The sequence below is a fragment of the Equus asinus genome, chromosome 8 (genome assembly GCF_041296235.1).
Source record: "Equus asinus isolate D_3611 breed Donkey chromosome 8, EquAss-T2T_v2, whole genome shotgun sequence".
Lineage (NCBI taxonomy): Eukaryota > Metazoa > Chordata > Mammalia > Perissodactyla > Equidae > Equus > Equus asinus.
The window spans coordinates 98395664-98418771 of NC_091797.1; the positions used below are offsets into that span (position 1 = coordinate 98395664).

At 46.0% G+C, this 23108-nt stretch overlaps 1 protein-coding gene across 6 annotated transcripts in view; it reads left to right on the forward strand.

Moving 5' to 3' along the window:
* Positions 1 to 23108, forward strand: part of CABIN1 (calcineurin binding protein 1) — a 149501-nt gene that overhangs the window by 1810 nt on the left and 124583 nt on the right. For 4 of the 6 annotated variants that reach the window (XM_014866265.3, XM_070516530.1, XM_070516531.1 and 1 more), the window contains exons 2-9: positions 8306 to 8388; positions 9951 to 10027; positions 10562 to 10654; positions 11785 to 11898; positions 15193 to 15327; positions 16453 to 16633; positions 19891 to 20020; positions 21489 to 21638. In XM_014866265.3, coding sequence (XP_014721751.2) covers positions 10025 to 10027; positions 10562 to 10654; positions 11785 to 11898; positions 15193 to 15327; positions 16453 to 16633; positions 19891 to 20020; positions 21489 to 21638 — 806 coding nt within the window. In that variant the 5' untranslated portion in view covers positions 8306 to 8388; positions 9951 to 10024. Of the gene's footprint in view, positions 1 to 8305; positions 8531 to 9950; positions 10028 to 10561; positions 10655 to 11784; positions 11899 to 15192; positions 15328 to 16452; positions 16634 to 19890; positions 20021 to 21488; positions 21639 to 23108 lie in introns of all 6 variants that reach the window. The other 2 variants (XM_044775392.2, XM_014866268.3) reach the window with 2 other exon arrangements.

Consider the following 23108-nt stretch of genomic DNA (forward strand, 5'->3'; position numbering starts at 1 on the left):
TAGTCTCCTTAGTCCTTAACTGTTCCTTAGTCTTTTGTCTTTCTTGGACTTGCTACTTTTGAAGAGTAGTGACCAGTTATTTTGTCTAATATCCCTGAATTTGGGTTTGTCCAGTGTTTTCTCATGATTGGAGTGAGGTTATGCATTTTCAGGTGGAATAACAAACATTGTGTTCTCAGTTTGTCATATCGAGGAGTTCAAGATGTTGTGTCTTATTACTGGTGATATTTACTTTGATCGCTTGATTTAGTTGGTGTCTGCTGGGTTTGTGCATTGTGAAGTTGCTATCTTTCCCTTTCTAGTTGTAAGTATCTTGGGGGAGATACTTTGAGAGGATGCAGATTCTGTTTACCACTGACCTTAGCATCTACAGGATTTTTGTGGTGTTTGCCTAAAGGTAATTATCTATTTCTCTCTTTCCTTCTACATTTATTTGTTGAAATTCAATTGAAGAAGGAGCTATCCCTTCTCTCATTTATTTATTTGATTATTTATTTGTATTAGGATGGACCCCATGGATATTCATATTATTCTATGGGTTAAAATCTAATATTCTCATTATTTTGTTGAACATTATCCTGGCTGTGGCTATTTAGGATCTCCTTCAGGTTAGCTACTGTGTCCTGTCAACAAAACCCTCAGCATTTTTTTGACCACTTACTTTGTGGCACCACAAGATGTTCCAGGTTCATCTTGTATTTCCTCCGCCCCAGCCCTGGAATCACAGTTCTTTTTGTCCTTAGCCTTACAGTATCCAGTTAAGCTGCTGTTTTCCACAGTTGCTTAGGTTAGTTCTTTTCTTCCTTATGCCCTTCAGCGTGCTTATGTTATTTGCCATACAGTAGGTTCGCTGTTCGTGTATTCCATTTGGGGTTCCCCCTAGATCTTAGTTAATTTTAATTGTTTTCTTTTGGAGTGGGAAACATGACTGTGGTTCTGAGAGTCAGAGCTCTGCACAGAGGTATTCTCAGAGAAGTGTCGCTCCTCCTCAGCCCTGCCACCCTGTGCCCTTCTACCCTTCTTTTCACCCTTCCCCCTCACCCGCGGCAGCTAAGTGGTCTCTTTAGGCTTGGATTAGCCTCTCTGTGTTTCTTTTGCACAAATGAGCAGATGGTCGTGTATTTTCTTATAGCCTCTTCTTTCTTGTATGAAAGGTCCATGCAATAGATAATTGTGTTTACTTTTTTCGCTTAACAGTTTGTCTTAAAATCACCTCATATCTGTTCATAGAGATCCTGTTCATTTTTAAAAAGTTTTATTGATATATGATTTACATCCATACAATCACCCATTTAAAGTGTACAATTCAGCAGTTTTTAGTATATTCACAGAGTTGTGCAAGCATCACCACAATCAATTTTAGAACATTTTTATCACCCCCAAAAGAAACTCTGTAACTATTAACAGTCACTTCCTATTACCTCCTCCCCTAGCCCTAGGAAACCACTAATCTACTTTCTGTCTGTATAGATTTGCCTCTTCTGGACATTGCATATAGATAGGATCATGCAGTGTGTGATCTGTGACTGGCTTCTTTTACTTACCATAATGTTTTCATGGTTCATGTATGTTGTTAAAAGTTCATTACGTTTTTATGGCTGAATAATATTCTGTTGTATGGATATACCACATTTTATTCATTCATCAGTTGATGGACATTTGGGTTGTTTCCACTGTTTGGTTCTCAGGAATAATGCTGCTGTTGACATTCTTGCATTAATTTTTTTTTTTTTTTTTTTTTGAGGAAGATTAGCCCTGAGCTAACATCTGCTGCCAGTCCTCCTCTTTTTGCTGAGGAAGACTGGCCCTGAGCTAACATCTGTGCCCATCTTCCTCTACTTTATGTGTGGGATGCCTACCACAGCATGGCGTGCCAAGCAGTGCCATGTCTGTGCCCGGGATCTGAACTGGCAAACACCAGGCCATTGAAGCAGAACGTGTGAACTTAACCGCTGTGCCACCGGGCTGGCCCCCTCGCATTAATTTTTACAGCTGCATATTACTTCATTGTGTGGATGTACCATAGTTTATTTATTCACTCTACTGTCCATAGCCATTTAGGTTGTTTCTAATATCTTGCAATTACAAACAGTGCTGCAGTGAATAACCCTGTGCATGTGCATTTTCGTATTGTTGGAGGTAAATTGAATGTTCAGGGTAGATTCCTAGAAGTGGAATTGCTGAGTTGAAAGGCTGTTACGTATTGTCAAATTTCCCTCAAGAGGCATTGCTTTTTTTTTTCTGATGCTTTCATTGTGAATTGTTTATAGTACTCATATCACCAAAGAAATGTCACAGCTTTCTTTTTTTTTTTTTTTTGGTGAGGAAATTGGCCCTGAGCTAACATCAGTTGCCAGTCTTCCTTGTTTTGCTTGAGCAAGGCTGTCCTTGAGCTATCATCTCTGCCAGTCTTCCTCTATTTTGTATGTGGGATGCCACCTCAGCATGGCCTGATGAACCCTGTGTAGGTCCGTGCTTGGGATCCAAATTGATGAACCCCAGACCACTGAAGTGGAGCAAGTGAACTTAACCACTATACCACCAGCCAGCACCTCAAGTTCGGTTGTAATTGCACTCCCACCAACAATGTATAAGAATAGTGCTTGTTTCCCTACTTCCTCACCAGCAGAGTGTGCTGTCTGTCCTACCTTAATTTTTGCTACTGCGATAGCTGAGAAATGGTGTCTCAGTGCTGTTTTAATTTGCATTTCTCTAATTATGAGTGAGTTTGAACATTTTTTCATATGTTTTCATGTGTATGTCTTTTTTGGTGAGTTGTCTGTTCATATCTTTTCCCCATTTTTCTATCAGGTTTTTGGGGTTTTTTTGTCCCTCAGGTTTTTTCTCTTTTTTTTTTATTTGTGGTAAAATACACTTAACATGAAATGTACCGTTTTAACTTTTTTTTTCCCCTGAGGAAGATTGGCCCTGAGCTAAAATTCGTTGCCCATCTTCCTCTTTTTGCTTGAGGAGGATTCACCCTGAGCTAACATCTGTGCCAGTCTTCCTGTCTCCTGTATGTGTGTTGCTGCCATGGCATGGCTGCCGATGAGTGATGCAGTTCTGTGCCTGGAACGGAACCTGGGCCACTGAAGTGGAGTGCGCTGAACATAACCACTAGGCAACAAGGCCCTTAACTATTTTTAATAGTTCTATGGTGTTAAGTATATCCACATTGTTGTGCAGCGATACCAGCATCCACCTCCAGAACTTTTTTTCATTTTCCCAAACTAGCACTCTGTACCCATTAAACAATAACTCCCCATTCTTCTCTCCCTGCAGCCCTTGGCAGCCACCATTCTGCTTTCTGTCTCTGTGAAAGTGCCTGTTCTAGGGACCGCTTGTAAATAGAATCCTATGGTATTTGTCCTTTTGTGACTAGCTTATTTCGCTTAGCATAATGTCTTCAGGGTTCGTCCATGTTGCAGCATGTGTTAGAAAGTCTTTCCTTTTTAAGGCTGAATGATACTTCATTGCATGGATATACCACATTTTCTTTATCCGTTCATCTGTCAGTGGACACTGGGATTGCTTCCACCTTTTGGTTATTGTGAATAATGCTGCGTCCCTTAGTTTTTAAGAGCTCTTTATATATTAGAAATATTAGCCCTGTGTCTGTGGTATATGTTGCAAATATTTTCTTCCAATTTATCAGTTGTCTTTTCACTTTTTTCTGATTTTTTTGTCATACAAAATTTTAAAAATTTTTATGTAGTTAAATTTATTCATCTTTTCTTTCACTGCCTTTGGATTTTAAATCATAATGAGAAAGGCTTTCCCTATACCAGGATTAAAGAGAAATTCATCCATGTTTTCTTTTAGTACTTGTATAGATTAACTTTTCGTTTAGATCTCTAATCCACTTGGAGTTTATTTATGTATATGGTGTGAGGTATGGATCTAATTTTATCTTCTTCCAAATGGCTACTAATTTGTCCCAGCACCACTTGTTACAAAGTTCATCTTAATCCCAGTAATTTGAGATGCCACCTTTGCCATATTTTGAATTTCCATATGTACTCGAGTCTAATTCCAGACTGGGTTTCTCTGTCTCTGCTGTACCAGTACCACTGTTTTAATTATTAAGGCTTTGTATAGTGTGTTTTAGCATCTGGTAGTGCTCATCCCCTCTTGTGGCTTTTCTTTTTCACTATTTTCCTAGCTATGCTTACATTTTTGTTTTTCTGTGTGACCTTTAGTGTCAACTTGTCTAATATCTTGTTGGTATTGTTATTGGGATTGCATGAATTTATAAATTAACTTAGGCAGAACTGACATCTTGATAATGTTGAGTCATGTCCAAGAACAGAGTGTCTCTCTGTTTGTTCAAGTTTACTTTAGTATCTTTCAGTAGAGTTTTTAAATTTTCCATGCATAGCTTGCACATTTCTCTTAACTTTATTCCCAAGTATTTAATCATCTTCTTGCTATTGCAAATGGTATTTTTCTCTACCGTAATGTCTTCTGTTTGTTTGTGTATGTGAAAGCTATTGATTTTTGTATGTTAATTTTTTTTGGTAGGAAGATAGGCCCTGAGCTAACATCCATGCCAGTCTTCCTCTGTTTTGTATGTGGGATGCTGCCACAGCATGGCTCGATGAGCAGTGTGTAGGTCTACTCCTGGGATCCAAACTCACAAACCCCGGGACGCCAAAGCAGAGCACGTGAACTTAACCACTGTGCCATTGAGCCAGCCCTGTATGTTAATTTTATACTGTGTTACTTAACTGAGTTGTTTTATCATTGATTTTGGGGTTTTCCAGGTCCTTTATGATATTATCTGCAATAAATGCTAGTTTTACTTCTTCTCTACCCATTCTTATACCTCTAACTGGTTTCCCTTTTCTAACTGCATTGCTGGTACTCCTAGTACGATGGTGGATAGTAGCAGATGTAACGGTAACTTGCTTTGCTCTTGATATTAATGGAAATGCCTCTAGTGTTTTTCCATTAAACAAGATTTTGGTTTTAGGACTAAGGTATACATATTGTACCTTGTTGAAAAAGCATCCATCAATTTGTATTTCTCGGGTGTCAGAGGCTTTCTCTTCTATGGAGATAATCATATGATTTTTTTTCCCCTTAATTTCATTGTGTTTTCACACATGTGATGTGTGTTTTTGTTGTTAGTATTTCTTTAAATTTCTCCAATTTTAGTTGCATTTCCTTTCACCGAGAAGTTGTTTAATAGGAGGTTCTTAATTTTTTAGATAGAAGAACCTTTCTTCTGTTGTTGGTGGTGATGGTGTTAGTAAATTCTAGATGTATTGTGCTCAGGGAGTGTTGTTTTTAATATTTTTACTTTATAGAAGGTGTTTTCTTTGTGAACTAACATATGATCAGATTTTTGTGGATTCGCTGTGAGCTCTGGAGTAGAATATGTAGTCTCTGTCGTTAGGGTGTAGAGTTTGATACACATCCGTAAGATCTCCTCTATTTGTTTTCTTGTTTAGATCTTCTCTCTTCTCACTTATTTTTTCTCCACTTGATCTGTCTTGTATTGAGAGTGGTGAACGAAAGTCTCTTATTATTACTGTGTTTCTGTCTATGTCCTTGCATTTGTTGTGGTTTTTGCTGCTTAAAATTGGATGCTGTGTTATTTGGTGTAAATTCTTTTTTTTTTTTTAAGATTTTATTTTTTTCCTTTTTCTCCCCAAAGCCCCCCGGTACATAGTTGTATATTCTTCGTTGTGGGTCCTTCTAGTTGTGGCATGTGGGACGCTGCCTCAGTGTGGCTTGATGAGCAGTGCCACATCCGCGCCCAGGATTCGAACCAACGAAACACTGGGCTGTCTGTAGCGGAGCACGCGAACTTAACCACTCGGCCATGGGGCCAGCCCCTGGTGTAAATTCTTAAGTGTTATATCATCAGTGTGAATTGTGCCTTTTGTCACGTTTAATACTTTTGGGCTTGAATTGTACTTTATCTGATAGCCAGATCGCTCCCCTGCACTCTTTTAAAAAATTGTATTTATTTTTATTAAAATATTTTTATATTTATTAAATTTAATTCAATGAGTTATTTGACTTTTTTGGGGTGTACAGTTTGATGACTTTCAACATGTATATACATTTGTGTAACCAGTACCACAATCAAGATACAGAACAGTTCCATCACCCCCTAGAATGCCCTTATGCTACCCCATTATAGATGCCATTCCCTGCCCACCACTGATGTGTTCTCCATCACTATAGTTTTGTCATTTCGAAAATGTCACATGACTGGAATCATACAGGATGCAACCTTTTGAGACTGGCTTCTTTCGCTCTGCATAAGACCTCTGAGATTCATCCAAGTTGTTACGTGTATCAATTGTTGGTTCCTTTCAATTGGTCGTAGTATTCCATTGTACAAGCTGTAGTCCCTTTTTTTTTTTTAAAGATTGGCACCTGAGCTAACATCTGTTGCCAATCTTCTTCTTTTTCTTCTTCTTCTCCCCAAAGCCCCGCAGTACACAGTTGTGTATTCTAGTTGTGAGCGCCTCTGGTTGTGCTATGTGGGATGCCGTCTCAATGTGGCCTGCCAGTCCTCCTCTTTTTGCTGAGAAAGCCTGGCCCTGAGCTAACATCTGTGCCCATCTTCCTCTACTTTATATGTGGGATGCCTACCACAGCATGGCGTGCCAAGTGGTGCCATGTTGGCACCCGGGATCTGAACCGGCGAACCCCGGGCCACTAAGAAGCTGAACTTGCGAACTTAACCACTGCACCACCGGGCCGGCCCCACAAGCAGTATTTTTATTGAGCAGTTTTCATTTATATGATCTATCACAACAGTTTATCCTCTGACCTGTTGAAGGATATTTGGTTTGTTTCCACTTTTTGGTAATTTGAATGGAGCTGCTATACACATTTATGTGTAAGTTTTGTGTGAACATTTCTTTGGGGGCAAATAGGAGTGAGATTGCTGTGTCATGTGGTAAGTGCACTTTATGTCATATGGTATGTTGAACTTGATAAGAAGCTGTTTTCCAGCATAGCTGTACCATTTTCCATTCCTGTCAGCAATGTATGAGAGTTCTGGTTGGTCTGTATCCTCACTGGGACTTGGCATTATCAGTTTTTTTAAAAAATGTGGCCATTCTGATAGGTGTGTAACAGTAGCTCATCCTGGTTTTAATCTGCATTTCCTTGATGGCTAGTGATGTTGAACATCTTTTCATGCACTTTCTTGCAGTCTATGTGTCTTCTTTGCTGAGGTGTCTGTTCAAGTCTTTTGTTCACTTTTTAGTTGGTAATTTTTTAAATTGTGGTAAAATATAGACAACATAAAATTTGCCATTTTACCATTGGAAAAATATAATTCAGTGGCATTAAATACATTCAAAATGTTGTATAACCATCACGACTATCTATTTCCAGAAATTTTTCATCATCCCAAACAGAAACTGCACCCATTTGGCAGTAACTCCCGATTCCCTCTGTCTCTTAGCCCCTGGTAATTACCATTCTACTTTCTGTCTCTATGAATTTACCAATTCTGGATACCTTATGTAAGTGGAACCATACAGTATTTGCCCTTTTGTGACTGGCTTATTTCACTTAGTATAATATTCTGAAATAATATTCATGTTGTAGCATGTGTCAGAATTTCCTTCCTTTTTAAGGCTGAATCATGTTCCGTTATATATATATACCACATTTTGCTTATCCATTCATCTGTCAATGGGCACTTGGGTTGCTTCCACATTTTAGCTGTTGTGAATAGTGCTGCTGTGAACGTGGGTGTACAAATATCTCTTTGAGACCCTGCTTTCTGTTCCTTTGTGTATATAATCCAGAAGTGGAAACACTGGGTCGTATGGTAACTTTGTGTTTAATTTTCTGAGGGACTGCGTTACTGTTTTCCACAGTGGCGGCACAATTTTATATTCCCACCAGCAATGCACAAGGGTTCCAATTTCTCCACATACTTGCCTACACTCATTTTCTCTGTGAGTGTGTTTTTTAAAAATAATAGCTTAGGTGCAGAGTTTTAATGCTATAGTTTCTACTTTTCTCTCACTTTTTTTTTTTTTGTTTTCATATTGTATGGTGGTCACAGTGTCCATCGTGGCATAGCTTATGGTGAAGCAGCAGTTTCCAGACTTAATCCACAGCATTCTTTTTTTCTAATTGTAGAACCCAGGAGATAAAATAGCTGTCGGCCTGGGTGAGGTTTGAGTCTTCCTTGTCTGTGAAACAGATGATACTTCCTTCTTTATAAGAACCACTGGAGAACTCAGAGCCCATTGTGGAAGCCCATGCTCCAAGTCATTGCTGTAAACACTGTTGGTGATAGTAGTGGTTGTTTTATTTTATCTAGGTGGAGCACGTGTTCAGTCTCGCTGCCAAAGCTCATTCTCACTGCCTGCTGGGCCCTTCCAGGACCTTCTGTCAGCCTCTCAGGTGGGACTTTTTCTGGCTTCTTCCTCTGCCCTCTCTGGCTTGTTTGGTGGTGCCGCCTCCCCATCCCAGCCCCTCAGGCCAGAACCCCTGGGGTCACCGAGAACCTGTGCTGCTCCCTGCAGCCTGCCGGGCGCCGAATTCTGTGAGTCTGCCTCCAGAAGTGGGTCCCCTCCATCCCCACTGTCCCTGCCCCTGCCCCATCCAGGCTGCTGGCATCTCTTTGTTTAATCATAGCACATAATTCATACACCATACAGTTCATCTATGTAAGGTGTCCAATTCAGTGGCTTTTAGTGTATTCACAGAGTGCTGTAACCATCACCACAGTCATTTTAGAACGTTTTCATCACTCCAGGAAGAAACCCTGTGCCTGTTAGTAGTCACTCCCCATTTGTCCTTCTCTCCCGGCCCACTAACTGCTTTCTGTCTCTATAAATTTGCTTGTTCTGGACATTTCATATAAATGGAATCAGACATATGTGGCCTTTTGTAACTGGCTCCTTTCCTTTAGCGTGTTTTCAAAGTTTGTGTTGTAGCATGTACCGGTACTGTAGTCTGTTTTATGACTGAATAATAATCCATTGTATAGATATACCACATTTTATTTATCCATTCATCAGTTGACAGATGCTTGGGTTGTTTCCACCTTTAAACTGTTACGAATAATGCTGCTATGAACATTCGTGAACAAGTTTTGCGTGGACACACATTTTCATTTCTCTTGAGTAGATACCTAGGAGCGGAATTTCTGGGTTGTCTGGTAACTCTGTGTTTAACATTCTGAGCAGCTGCTAGACTGGTTTCCACAGTGTCTGCACCATTTTACATTGCTGTTAGTAGTGTATGAGGTTCTAATTTCTCCACATCCTCACCAATCCTGTTGTTTTTTGCAGACTTCAAACTGGCCTGCCCACTTCTAATTTTTTTTTCCTTTACATTTCTAGAATTTGTTCTCTCGAAAACTTGTTGCCTCCAGAATAAAGTTCCGATTTCCTGGCATGGCATCCTGCCGTCCTCCACGCCCAACCCTGCTCTGAGGCCCGGCTCTGTTGGCTGTCACTTGTCTCCCTGTTTCCCCATCACACCACGCCCTCCCTGCCTCTGCTTCACCACCCTCTACTGCAGTGCTGTGCAGTCCTCAAGGCTTCATGCAAGGGCTTACTCCTTCACCTTCCTTGATGCCTTCAAATGCATTGTTCTTCTCCACCCTTCGATGTTACCTGTATTTCTTTTTATTTCATTCAACTTTTGGAAAAAGTAGTTGTTTCTAGGCCTCTTGCTTCTGCTGAGCAATGAGCCCTGGGGGCAAGAGTTGGTTTCACCCTTCTGTGTCCCCAGCACCTGGTGTCTTTCCTGGCAAGGGCAGATGCTCTGGCCGAGGGACTGAGGGGCTCCATGGGTGACAGCACACACAGCTGTCCCGAGGCATTTGCTCACCAGCCTGTGTGCCTAGAGCTAGGGAGGCCTGTGGGTTTGGGGACTGGTTCCCGGTGGGCCCCTGGTGCTGGGACATTCCTGGCTCTTCATGGGCCCTCTCTCAGTCTGTCCTGCTTCTGCTCTAGGAGATTTGTGGAATGGCACACCCCTGCCAGTGATGGGAAGCAGTGCTGAGCAGCAGTGCTGAAGCTCTCTGAGTATGGTAAGGACTGATGCTTGCATATTTCACTTCACTCCTGGCAGGGAGGGACGTTTTCCTGGGTGGACCCTGCAGGCTCTCAATATGGGGCAGCCTTCCTCCTGGGAGAGCCGTTGGCACATTCAAGGGTGTGGATGCTTGACTTTCTGTTGAAGTGGCTTGCCGGGTATCCTCACTGTTACTGGAAAGGTACAAAGTTAATATGTCTTGTTGGAACCTGCAATTCTGCATGCCCGGGTCTTCTGCTGTGTCGGGCCATTGCTGGGTGTCCCCAGCCTCTGTTCCTTTCGCAGTGGACAGTACCCAGAACATGCTTCCTGAACAGACGTCATGGTTCCCCCAGACATGTTCTGTTCCTTATTTTTTCCTTCGATGATCATTTGTTGTTCATTCCCCACATTCTGTGAAGGCCGTAGCTGGTCGAGGCAGAATAGATTATATGATGGAGCAGAGTTGTATTTATTGTGGGTTGTTGAAGAGACAAGTGACATCGCAACTAAAGGCAACTCTTCTCTTCCCCCAAACCCTTGTTTCTAGATTCGAATTGCAGCCTTAAATGCCAGCTCCACGGTTGAGGATGATCATGAAGGAAGCTTTAAAAGTCACAAAACCCAGACAAAGGAGGCCCAGGTATGTAATCCTTGGTCTTTCTCTGCAGGTAGACCTTGCTTCTCATTTCTGTAGATGGCATCTCATTTTAAATGCATTCAGATGTCTCTTTAATGAGGCTTTAGAGGAAAATCCCATTTGGAAACATGGCCAGCTCTCTATGTCATGTTAAACTTGCTTCACTTAGAGATGGTCACACTGAAGAGAAATTCTTAATTATTCTGTGAGTGTATGTTTGGGCCAGTTCAGCCCCTGGGCCACTTCTCCGGCCAGGGCTGGCTTTCCATGTGGCCCATTCTTTGTGCAGGCCTTGGGAGTTGGCACCCCCAGGGGCTAGTAGCATAGTAATGTAGGTGCTGTCTTGACTCTCCACTCACTCTCCAGTGTGAGGAGGCCCTTGAGGATGCTGCCTTGCTTGGGTCTTCCTGAAGGTTGGTAGGGGAGCCAGGTTCGACTTCAGTTCTCTAGATTTTTGGTCTTTCCTCTCTACCATGAGGCCTGGCAATGCTTCCGTTTCAGCCTTCCTTCCTTCCATCTCTCCACCCACATCCTACCTTAATATTATAAGGGTTCACGCCTATCTGTGTTTTTTCTGAAATAAACATATACCTCCCCCTTCACAGGAGAAACCAGGACAAACCGGAGCCTTCTCAGAAGTCTACTTGTCAGCTGTCCCTGATTCTCAAGGGACGTCACTGCCCCGTCTATCCTAGAGGAGGTTGTCACCCTCCCTGGGCAATGATCAGGTTAGGGCAGAGTGGCAGATAGAAAGCAGTGGAAACCATCCATACTCTCTAGGAATCTCTGGGTTATTCTAGCTGTTGTGGCCACTCTCCAGAGTTCAACTGAAAAGGGCCAGTTGGCTCATAACCTTGGCGTTGCTCTGACTCCGTGTCCTGGGTCTATGTTTTTTGCTGTTGTTTAGACGCAGGTGAGCCTGTGTTGCTCGCATCTCCTTGAGGGGCTCCTGAGGGGTTCTTCTCCCAAGTTTGAGCTCCTGGGAGATTATAGTGTTAGGATTGTCTCCACTACAGAGGGTGCAGCTGACAGTTAACAACATGGCCTTGACTGCAGCCTCCTTTAAATACGTTTTTGGCTTAAAAAGACAAACCTTTATACTGTGTGAAAACATTTTCTGTCTTGGTTCGTAGGAGGCAGAGGCTTTTGCCTTGTACCACAAGGCGCTGGATCTGCAGAAACATGACCGTTTTGAGGAGTCTGCCAAGGCCTACCATGAGCTCCTGGAGGCGCGCCTGCTGCGAGAGGTGAGGCACCAGCAGACCAGGTGCTGCACCCTGGAGCCACGGAGCCTGGGTCTCACCTCTGCCCTCCCACTTCTTGACTGGATAACCTTGGACACCTGTTTCCCCTCCCTGTCCCTCAGCTTCCTGCCCGTGGAGTGTCTGCTTCACTGGGTTGCTGTGCCAGTTGGGTGAATCCAGCGAAGTATGTAGAGTGGTTCTTGGTGCATAGTAAGAGCTCCCTAAGTGTCAACTCTCATTATTACTTAATATTCACAGCTACTCTGCCAGGTAGGTAGGAGTATTGTCCCCATTTTACAGATGTAGAAATGGAGGCTTAGTGAGGTGTTGATGGCTCAAAGCTACCCAACTATGAAGTGTTAGAGACAGGATTGGAACCCATGGTTTTGTAATACCTAATCTGTTGGCAGCACGTTTTTGTGAACACCATTTGGATGGCGGCCCATAAACGCAGGGAGCCTTTGAAAAACATAGTTGGAGAGAAGGGTTGGGAGAGCAACACAGAGCCACCTTAGGACGTGGTGTGGCGAAGAGGGGCAGGCAGGGCCAGACCTGGATCCAGGGTAGGGATCATGCTAGTGGTGAGTGCATTAAGCCTGAGTTGGCTGGGTCATGGAGCTGTCACTTGGAGGTTCGTTGAATGAATCGCAACCTGAAATTGATTTAGGAAGTTGTGTATTTCATTAGGAGGAAAGCTTTTGTTTTCAGCTACCCAAACACCAAACACAGAGGCGATAAGCGTAAGGACAGACTCCATCACGGGCATTTTCTGGAACACAGTCCTTCAGTTGAGCAGAGTCTCCTCCAGGCCCAGGAAGGCAGACACTTGTGTCTTAAGCCTTGCCCCTGGATGATTTACATCACTGATGAGGCAATGCTAACTGAGTTTTAATTGTCAGCAGAACCTGTCTATCCCTTCTCTCACTCAAGGGATCTGTTCATATTTCTAATTGTATAGCTTGTCAAGATTCTCTGGTGCTGGTTTGGTGTCTTGGAATTAGGACCGTGGGGATTGTGACCCACTACTCTCCTGTTAGTGGGAAGTGAGTGAGGGCCCAGAGAGGAGAGATGACTTTATCCACTTTTACTGAGCTCCACCTATCAAGGGCCAGGTGCTGCACATGTTTCAGGAGTGAGTCTTCCCTCTCAGGCCACAGCGGAGGGCACCTTGGAGATGTGAGCAGGTAAGCAGAGCCCTGAGCCAACAGTCTAAATACAGAGCTGATGCCAGGTCGGCCCAGCACCTGACAGGCCAGGCACAGGCCTTCCCTTGAAGAGCTCTGGCTGTGTGTCAGCCAGTCACAGCTGTGTCCATCTCTCTTTATGGACAGAGCCTTAAAAGATATTTTAAGGGGTCAGCCCCGTGGCATAGAGGTTGGGTTTGTGCACTCCGCTTTGGTGGCCCAGGGTTTGCCCATTTGGATCCCAGGTGTGGACCTACATACCACCCATCAAGCCATGCTGTGGTGGCATCCCACATACGAAAAATAGAGAAAGATTGACGTAGATGTTAGCTCAGGGACCAATCTTCCTCAAGCAAAAAAAAAGGAGGGGCGTTGTTTTAGCACTTTCCTCCTTTGCTTATAAAAGTAAAACATGCTCGTTGTAAACAAAAAGTCCAGAAAACATACAGAAAAGTTTTCTTTCACACTCATCTGGCGTTAGTGTACCTAATATTAAACTAACTTACATAATTACGGTCTTACAAACACTTGGCATAAACAGGCCTTGGAACACAGGTGACTTCTAAGAATCGTATAGCTTAGCTGGTGAGGATGCTGGAGGGGGCTTGTTGGGGTGAACCTTTTGTCTCCCGAGGGCATCGGCGTTCTTTTTAGGGAGAATGGAGAGTGTTGCTGAATCCAGCTGGTTAGTTAATCACAAGAGCATCCACTGCTGTGTGTGGATGTATCACTGACCATCTAGTCTCTGAAGTAGACCCATCCTCTGTAACTGTTCACACAAGTTTTTGGACAGTTCTGTACCTGGAAGGGCAAAGGTACCTGGAGTCCAGCCCTGGTTAGCCCGTTCTTGGAGATATTTCTGCAGTATAAGCCAGACGACGGTAGAAGAGAGTGAATGAGGTTTGATTTGAGCTTTTCAGTCTTCTTGATGGAATCCTTAAGAGCTCTGGGGTAGATTTCTTGGGTTAGTCAAGGGGTGCATCCTGGAAGAGTATATGTCCTTTAGTCTTGCCTGTTCCAAACATGAATGACGAGTGAATGTGACCTGTCCCAGGACAAAGCTGGAATGTGGACCTGACCCTGGAAAGAACTTCTTTGAGCCAGTGAGTTTTTCTCTTAGAAAATGTTTTACTCTTTGTCGTGTGGTTAGAGCAATAGTTTTTCTTTTTTTTTGAGGAGGAGGAGGATTAGCCCTGAGCTAACATCTCTGGCCAGTCCTCCTCTTTTTGCTGAGGAAGATTGGCCCTGAGCTAACATCTGTGCCCATCTTCCTCTATTTTATGTCTGGGACACCTGCCACAGCATGGCTTGATAAGTGATGCATAGGTCTGTGCCAGGGATCTGAGCTGGCGAACCCTGGGCCACCGAAGCAGAGTGTGCGAACTTAACTGTTTATGCCACCGGGCCAGCCTTAGAGCAATAATTTTTCTAATCAGTGGTTTCTTAGAAGTCATAAGCTTTTTTAGGAGTTGTCATAAAAGCTGTAGTGAGAGAACTTTTTCTATAAAGCATGTTTACAATCTTTATTCTCTTTTGGCTCACTTTCGTTTTTGATATTTAGGGTAGGAATTGTTGTCATATGACAGAGGTCCTTGGGACACTAACTTTTTTAGATAAAGTAACTTGTCCATGGTCATGTGACGAGTTAGAGTTGGGAGCTCATCCTCCTGACTCCAAGTCTGGTGCTCTTCCTGCTGCAGGATTTGTAGGGAGGTATAAGTTGGCTGCCTGGGCACCTGCCTGCTGCCCCAAGGCAGCCTTCTTGTACCCTCTCCTCCCGTCTTCACACCTGCCATGGGGAGCTGCTGGCTCCAGGCTTGAACTCTCAGGCATGGCAGGAGCGGTGAGAGGGTTCTTCCCTCTCTCTCTTTTTGTGTCCAAACTGCCTGAAAACTGCCTCTTGGTGGTCTGGCCTTTCTTCTCTGTGTGCTCAGAGCTGGAGGGGTCCTCTAACAGCATCTGGTGTAGCACTTTGATTCTCCAATGAGGATGGCCCAGACAGGCCTAAGGGCCTGTGGCAGAGGCCAGCTCAGAAGCCAGGTGTCCTGCAGACTGCCTGCTGAGCTTCAGGGCCTAGGTGTCACTTCTGCTCCTCTGTTTGTTTTGTTCACAGGCAGTTTCATCGGGTGATGAGAAAGAGGGCTTGAAACACCCTGGGCTGATGCTGAAATATTCCACATATAAGAACCTGGCCCAGCTGGCAGCCCAGCGAGAGGACCTGGAGACAGCCATGGAGTTCTACTTGGAGGTGCGTTTTTAGCAATGCTCAGCTCTCTTGGTGTGTTTGAAGGCTCTTGCTGCAGGGGGCGAGGTTCTGGTCTTGTTGGCTGAAAAGAAGAGTTTGTAGTGGTGCATCACCAAGCTGTAGTGCCTGAGGCCCTGGTCAGTGAGTGACAACAGCAAGTTTAGAGCCTACATATGAGTTCTTTCTCTGCCACTCAAGGCACATGTAACTGTGGGTGGGTTGCTTAATCTCTCTGGGCCTCCAGGTCTACACCAATATAGTGGGAGTAATAAAAGAAAAGGATGGTTGGGGGCCGGCCCTGTGGCCAAGTGGTTAAGTTTGTTCGCTCCGCTTCAGCAGCCCAGAGTTTCGCCGATTCGGATTCTGGGCATAGACATGGCACTGCTCATCAAGCCATGCTGCGGCAGCGTGCCACACAGCACAACCAGAAGGACGTGCAACTAGAATATTCAACTATGTACTGGGGGGCTTTGGGGAGAAGAAGAAGAAAGAGAGAAAAAAAAAATTGGCAAGAGATGTGAGCTCAGGTGTCAATCTAAAAAAAAAAGAAGAGGATGGTTGTGAATGAATGAATGAAATGAATTGGTACATTTACAAGTGCTAAGAACAGAGCCTGACACTGGGTACTCTGTACTCATTCATAATAGTATTGCCATTATATTCTGTGGGCGCCTCTGATGTGCCAGACACTGTGCTAGCTGCTTTCCGTTCATATGCTCATCCTCACGCCGTCTGGCAAGGAACGTGTTTTTATCCTCATTTCAGTGATGAGATGAAGGCTCAGGATCATGCTGCTGGTCACTGTAGGAGCAGGAATGTGACCTGAGGTCTGTCTCCAGAGCCCAGAATCTTTCCAGAATCCCACAAGACCCTCATGTTTTCTTTTAATTCCACTTCTTTCGCTGTTTTTACCTGTCAAATATGTAAGGAATACAGATGTTCAGAATGACAAAATATATCAAGAAACTGTTCTGAATCAGATGAGTTGGTCCACGTGGCTTCTCTTGGCCATTTGCCTGGGTGGTTTGAGCGGCTAGGCTGATGCTGCGCCCCTCCCGTCACCATGGGACCCTGCTCAGGAGAGAGCCCACTGAGTGTGTCTGCGCTCCCTGCTTGTGCTGCTTCCAGGCAGTCATGCTGGACTCCACGGATGTCAACCTCTGGTATAAAATCGGACACGTGGCCCTGAGGCTCATCCGGGTCCCCCTGGCTCGCCATGCTTTTGAGGAAGGTCTGCGGTGCAATCCTGATCACTGGCCCTGCTTGGACAACCTCATCACTGTCCTGTACACCCTCAGCGACTACACGAGTGAGTTAGACTTGGGTGCTTTCTCCCATGTGCTTGTGTTTTTGGGACAGAAGGAGGGTGGCTTGGGTAAGTTGGAAGCCAAAGAAAACACAGAGGAGCTTTCTGCCCACTGTCAGGGAGAATGGAGTTGTTTTTGCATCCCTGCTTTATTCTGCGTGTCTTTCTTACTCAATTGAGATTTATCAAGTGTATGGTAGTAGTAAGTAGCATGTTCTCTGAGTGGTTTTCCCTTTGGTGGTTTCATTTTTATACCTGCATCATCCCATCCTGTGCCAGAACCCATTTCTATAACTTGCTGACAGACAGCCTAGCAGTTATAGCTTGACTCCTTCTGGTGCCGGGGACCTCACTACCTCTTGAGGCAGCCCATTCCCTTGCAGAGCAGCAGGGCTACTGGAAAGGTCTCTGCCAGACAGAGCCCCAGTCTGCGTTCTAGTTGCTTCAGCTCCCTGGCCCAACCTTGCCCTCTGCTCTGCAGAGAACGCATCTGCCCCTTGCATGGGCTGGTCCTGAGGCAGATACTGCTCAGGTGTTCTGGGCCTCCCATGCGGTCAGCCTCTTCTGGGTGCCCTCTGAGGCCAGAACAGAGGCTGGCTTTCCAGGAGCACTCTGAGCAGGGCTGAGTCCATGGGAGCAGGCTGTGCCTGCTGCAGACTGGTCCTGGCAGAGCCCAGTTATTCTCTTCAGGGCAGACGTGCTGACGAGCACTTACCACTTTGAAGGTTTAAGCCTGGAAGCCTGACTTGCAGAGGCTTTTTCCTTCCTTTTTTAAAGAAATAGCACCAGGATGGAGTATGTCGAAGACCACTAGGACCTGCTCACTCATCCTCACCTTCAGTTCTTGTTCTTCATAACCACTTGTTAAATCTTTTTAATTGAGGTAAAGTATATACACAATAAAGTGCACAAGTTTGAGATCCATCGCTTTGTACAAGTCAAGATGTACGGAACACTTGCAGAGCCCACAGGCAGGCTGCTTTGGGTCCTGTTCCAGTCATTACCACCCCCTGAGGTGACCTTGATTGCTCCCTTGTGTCACAAGAGATGAGCTCTGCCTGTTGTCGTTGTCGAGCCTCCTCTGGGTGGTGTCAGCTGGTGGCATGTGCTCTTCTCGGCCTGGCACCCTGGATGTGGCCGTCCTCTCTGAGTGCAGCTGTGCAGGGTGTGGCAGTCTCTGGGTTCTCTCATGGCAGCGTGGTCTGCTGTGTGCATCTACACGTCTGGCCATTCTGCGCTGCCCTTCTGCGTTCTTTCCAGGCTTGGGCTCTTGCATCATGCTGCTGTGAATGTTCTATACACTTCCTCCACTGTATGTAGGCACTTGCTCTGTTGGTTGCCCGAGTTTTCACTCCTACCAGCAGAATATGATAGTCCCTGTGGGGCACTGTTTTGTCTCTAGCAGCGTCTTCTTCCGGAGGCTGTTAGTTTCTTCTTGGACACTCTTCCCACAGTTCGAGTGCCACCTTGAGGTGGACAGTCTTGTGTTCAGCCTTCTTTCCCTGGCCACCTGGTTTAGTTCTCTGCACCCCTCTCTCATGATAGGAGAAACTGTGCTTGGGAAACTTATGTCCTTGTGGGAAAAACAGGTTTGGGGATTGGGCTGATGCATATATCTTTGAGAGTCCTGATAGATTTTACACTCATCTAAACCCAGAAGTAAAAGCAGCCTGTTAAATTGACAGCCAGTGTCACGTTCACGTTTGAGGTGAGTGGGCAGGGGTTCATGAGAAGGCCTGGGGTTCATGCCTTCTCTCCGCTGAAGTGTTGTGTGGTGCACTTAGCGTGGTGAGCTTTACTGCCGCTAAAATGCCTGCCGAGAACGAGCTTCATCCAAATGCTCAGCGCCTCCCTGCTTTTCTCTCTGGAAGTCTCTAATGGCCACTCTCTTGTCCCCTGTGGTCCCAGAGAAGCTATGACTTTGTTTGTGTGAGGCAGGAACCTCTGGGCCACCTACCTAGCCATTCAGTAGCAGCTTACTGGGCCAGCGCTGAGACTGCCGGGCCCTCCCTCCTCACGGGTTGCACAGTCTTCCTGTGCCTTGGGCATGCGGTCCCTGCAGAGCCTTGTGACCAGGCTCTGTTCTCTCCCGCATAGCACACTAGGAGGACACTGCTGCTTTCTCTTTCCCAAAGCTTCCGTGCCTGAATCTCTATTCTGCCCTGGCTTTCCTTCCTCCTCACCCCTGGCTCCTTCTTTTTCTGGTTATTCTTGAGAGGAGTGACTTGCACCCACACTTAGAAGTGGAGTAGGGCACAGTAATGGTGTGTGCCTGGGCAGAGTGGAGCTGGCACTCTGCTGCACTGTGTCGTTTCCCCGTGTGTTCACATCACCTGTGACATGCCTGGCAGCACCAAGCCTGCTGGGGACTCAGAGCAGCCACCTTTGTCAGGGGCTCTTGCCACTTGCCAGTACTAAAGGCTTTCATAATTCGTGTTCTGGCTCTGCCTCGTGCATCCACACTGTCCCATTTTTCTCTGTGCATTAGTTTCCCTGTTACCGTCTCACTCCTGGAGGAGCCAGAGTTAGCATGTGCTCTCCATGTTATTAATTTGAGAAGGCTCGTTTATTGACATGAATGAGGTCCATGTTTTCAACTGCAGGCATTAACTTTGTTTTTTTTTTAAAGAACTTTCTTTTTTTAAAAAAAAGAAAAAGAAAAGGAGAAAAATTGGAAAATACAGGTAGGCAAAAGGAATAGAAGCCAGTCTTGTGTGTACATCTGGAGTCACACTATATGGCCTGTTTGGTCCCCCACCTCTTCCCCAGGCTGTCTTGTGGTCTTCCTTCTGGTCAGTAAGCACACCCTTCAACTGTCTGTACAGTGGCTGCTCAGTAACCCAGTGTGGGGATCGGGGAAACCTTCTTACTGGGCCATATGGTGGGCACTGAGTGGTTTCCTGATTTTTTGAAGGCTCTTCCAGTTAGTCAATAGCTAATCACTGTGAGACCTGTAGGTTTTTTGCAGCAATTCCTAGAAGTGGATTATTGGGTCAGAAGTGTCTGTGTGTAATGCCTGTGGTTCTCCAGGAAGGTCGTGCAGCCTGCCCTCCGCTGGTAGCGTTTGGGTTTGCCCCGTCTACGGTGGGTAGTGGTACTTACAGAAATCTTTCCTGGTTGAATGAGTTACAGTGGTATCTTGTTATTGTTTACCATGCATTTCTTTGATTCTGGAGTGGGCACATTTCCTTGGTGTTAGCTGGCAAGGCTGGAGGTTTAGAGTGCACACTCAGAAGTCATACTGTTTCTTTCCCCGCCAGCATGTCTGTACTTCATCTGCAAAGCTTTGGAGAAAGATTGCCGGTACAGCAAAGGGCTGGTTCTCAAGGAGAAGATCTTTGAGGAGCAGCCTTGTCTCAGGAAGGACTCTCTCCGAATGTTCCTCAAATGGTGGGTCCTGCCTCTTCCCGTGCTGGGCCTGCACACACTCCCTGCCCCCGTGTGGTTGGTGACTGTCAGAAGGCGTGTGCACCTTGTTCTCTCAGGTCCTGATCTCCTGGTGGAGGAGTCCCTGCACTTCCTCCCCTGCTGCACCCCCTCATCTGGGAACTGGCTTTCATCTGCCTTCTTTATTACTCAGCTGTGTGCCTGATCTTGGTGATGCCTCCTTGGCTGTCTGCTGCCTCATTTCCCACTGCCCTGCCTGGCTCTTGGCATTCACTAGCTCTCCTCTGGATGCTTGCAGCAGTCTGCTACCCACCTTGCCACTTGCCACTCGCCATTCCCCTTTCCAGGGGTTTGCTCCCAGTGCTGCCCAAGCTCACTGTCCCAAACACGACTCTGACCCTGTGCCACCCATGCCTTGCCTCCAGGATGAAGGTCATGTTCAGGAGCATCACCCAGGAGGTCCTTTATTGTCTGACCTTCCCCCCCCCCCCCCCCCCCCCCCCCGCTTAGTTCTTCTCCTCGCCTCCTGCTTCTCCCTTCCACAGGAGAAGAGCTGTCCCCGGTCCCTGGCAGATTCCAGGCCTGGCCCCATTGTGCACTCTGGCTCCCACTGTGCCGTCACCTGGAATGCCCTCTTCCCACCACTCCACCTGTCATGCCATTGCTCCTTTTTTTGTGTTCCAGCTCCCAGGTCACCTCTTGGCAGCTTTCCCAACTCTGGCTGCCACCCTCCCTGAACCTTCCAGCTAAACCAACTCCTCTGCGGTCTGGTGTTTCCTTGGCCCCTGGAACTCACCTGTTGGGAAATTAGTGGTTACTTACCTCTGTGTCTGTCCTTTATAAGACTATGCCTCTTGTTCATATCTGTCCTGAAGGAACTAACCTTCTTTGGAGAGATAGACAAAACAGATATGTGAGACCATAAGGGAGTGACTCTGTGGAGCCATGTTGGGAGGCATCGGGGCAGTCTGGGCAGGAGGGCAGGAACTGCTGGGCCACCTCAGACAGAGCTGTGTCTGTGCGAGGGCACCTGAGGCTTCAAAGCCCCCACCGTTTCTGTAGTTTGGGGACACCATAGACTTTGGTGAGCTTGCCTGGTCTGGTAACATTTTGTTGGGATGGGCAGGATGGGTTAGTTAAATTCTTTAAAAATTTTCTATAAATAATTGAGAGCAAGATTTTATTTTTCTGTGGTTTTTCTGACATTATTAAAATACTATTAATACACATGAAAACCCTTTGCTCAATTTTGAATTATAGAAGGAACAAAGGGTATTAGTCATTTCTAGTATATGTGTGCATTAAGAATGCTAATTATTACCCTTTCAAGGCCAGACTCAAGTGGTTATTTTATTTGTAAGAAGAATTAATATAGATTAAAGGGTGTTAACTTAACTGCATCCCGTCTATAAAATTTAAGCCTCAGCTCTAGTTTTTAACATAGTAATTTCTCCTTGTTTTATGCTGTTAGTGACATGTCGATTCATGATGTGTCCGTGAGCGCAGCTGAGACACAGGCCATCGTGGACGAGGCCTTGGGGCTGCGGAAGAAGAGGCAGGCACTGACTGTGCGGGAGAAGGAGCCAGACCTGAAGCTGGTGCAGCCCATCCCCTTCTTCACGTAGGTAGTCTGGGTCTCTGGGGATGCTGGGTCGGCCAGTGGGCCCTGCAGACCCCGAGAGACCCCGAGGCCTGACCCTGGGCTGGTGGCATGGGTGGGAGCTGGATGCGTGTTCAGTAGATGGCTGGAGGCGTGCACTTACTTGTTGACTGCTAAGAAGGCCTCTGCCAAGTACATCCAGTCTAAATCCCTCTTTGCTGTGTGTTCTTGACCCCAGCTACCTACCCCATTCTTGTTAGCACCCCCTCAGTCTGCCCTACCCAGGGGGAAGAGGAACTAACATTTGCCAAGCAACTGACAGGAGGAAACCAGGTTCAGAGCAGTCACACAGTGAATGGGAGCCTGGAACTGATTCCAGTTCGGGCTTCCCTGCGCTCGAGTTCATGCTCTCCCTCCAGGACCGCATGGGGTGCCCAGGAAGCTGGGCCTCTGCATAGCCCTTGTGAATCTCACAGCGCCTGGGAGCTTCCCCTCACGGGAAGGGCAAGCTGGTATTGGCAGCCCTCTGGAGTTCGGGTAATTCAGACTCTTAGTGAGATCTGGTGTGCAGTTTCTGTTTTTAAAATTCTGACATTGAGTCTTGAATCTTTAAAGATTTGGCAGCAGCATTCCTTCCCCTTTCTCATACTCAGAGGCATTGTCACATAGTGCTCTGCAGCTGCCGCCCTGGATCAGACAGAGCTGGGTCATTATATGCCACTCTCTAAAAAAGGGAGTACAACATCCCTCTTTTGTAAGGTCGTCATGATAGTTCAGTAGAACACATGGGGGCCAGCACTCAGCTCACAGTCAGGAAGAGCTGGCTGTGCTCCATATTGTTCTCCTGTTGTCCGTTCCCTCATGCTGAGTTTCCCAGGAATATCTTCCCCGCCGTGGGCTGAGACAGGAAGATGGGGCTGTTCTCTGGGCTGCTCTCAGACTCACGTCAGGTGCCCTTCCTGTTGTTTTGTCAGCTGGGTCAGGAGCCCCATCCCGTCTGAGTGTGGGCTTCCCAACCAATAGGGTTGAGGATTTTGGAAGGGCCCTGGGTGCCTCCCTCTTACAGTGAAGGAGCCAAAGGCCTGAGGATGATCCAAGCGACGGTGGCGATGTGACTGAAGAAGAGAAGCTGTAAACTGGCCTCACGGCCACCCTCCGTAGCACAGGGTGAAGGCCAAGTGGAAGCCTGAGGGAGATAGGATCGGCTGAAGGAAGTGTTGCTTGGTGGTTAGGTGTGGGATTGAGTTATCAGAGGAAGAGTGTAGAGATTCCCTCTCTGGGAACAAAGGGTGTGTGGCCTGTAAAATAACCACCATCCACTCCAGGGCTAGGCACACTTTTCCTGTAAAAGGCCAGATGGTCAGTGCTGTAGGTTTATGGCCCAGGTACCATCTCTGTTGTATATTCTTCTTTGTATGTGTGTTTTTTTAACAACCCTTTAAAAATGTAAAACCATTCTTAGCTTGTGGGCTATACAAAGCAGGCCATGAG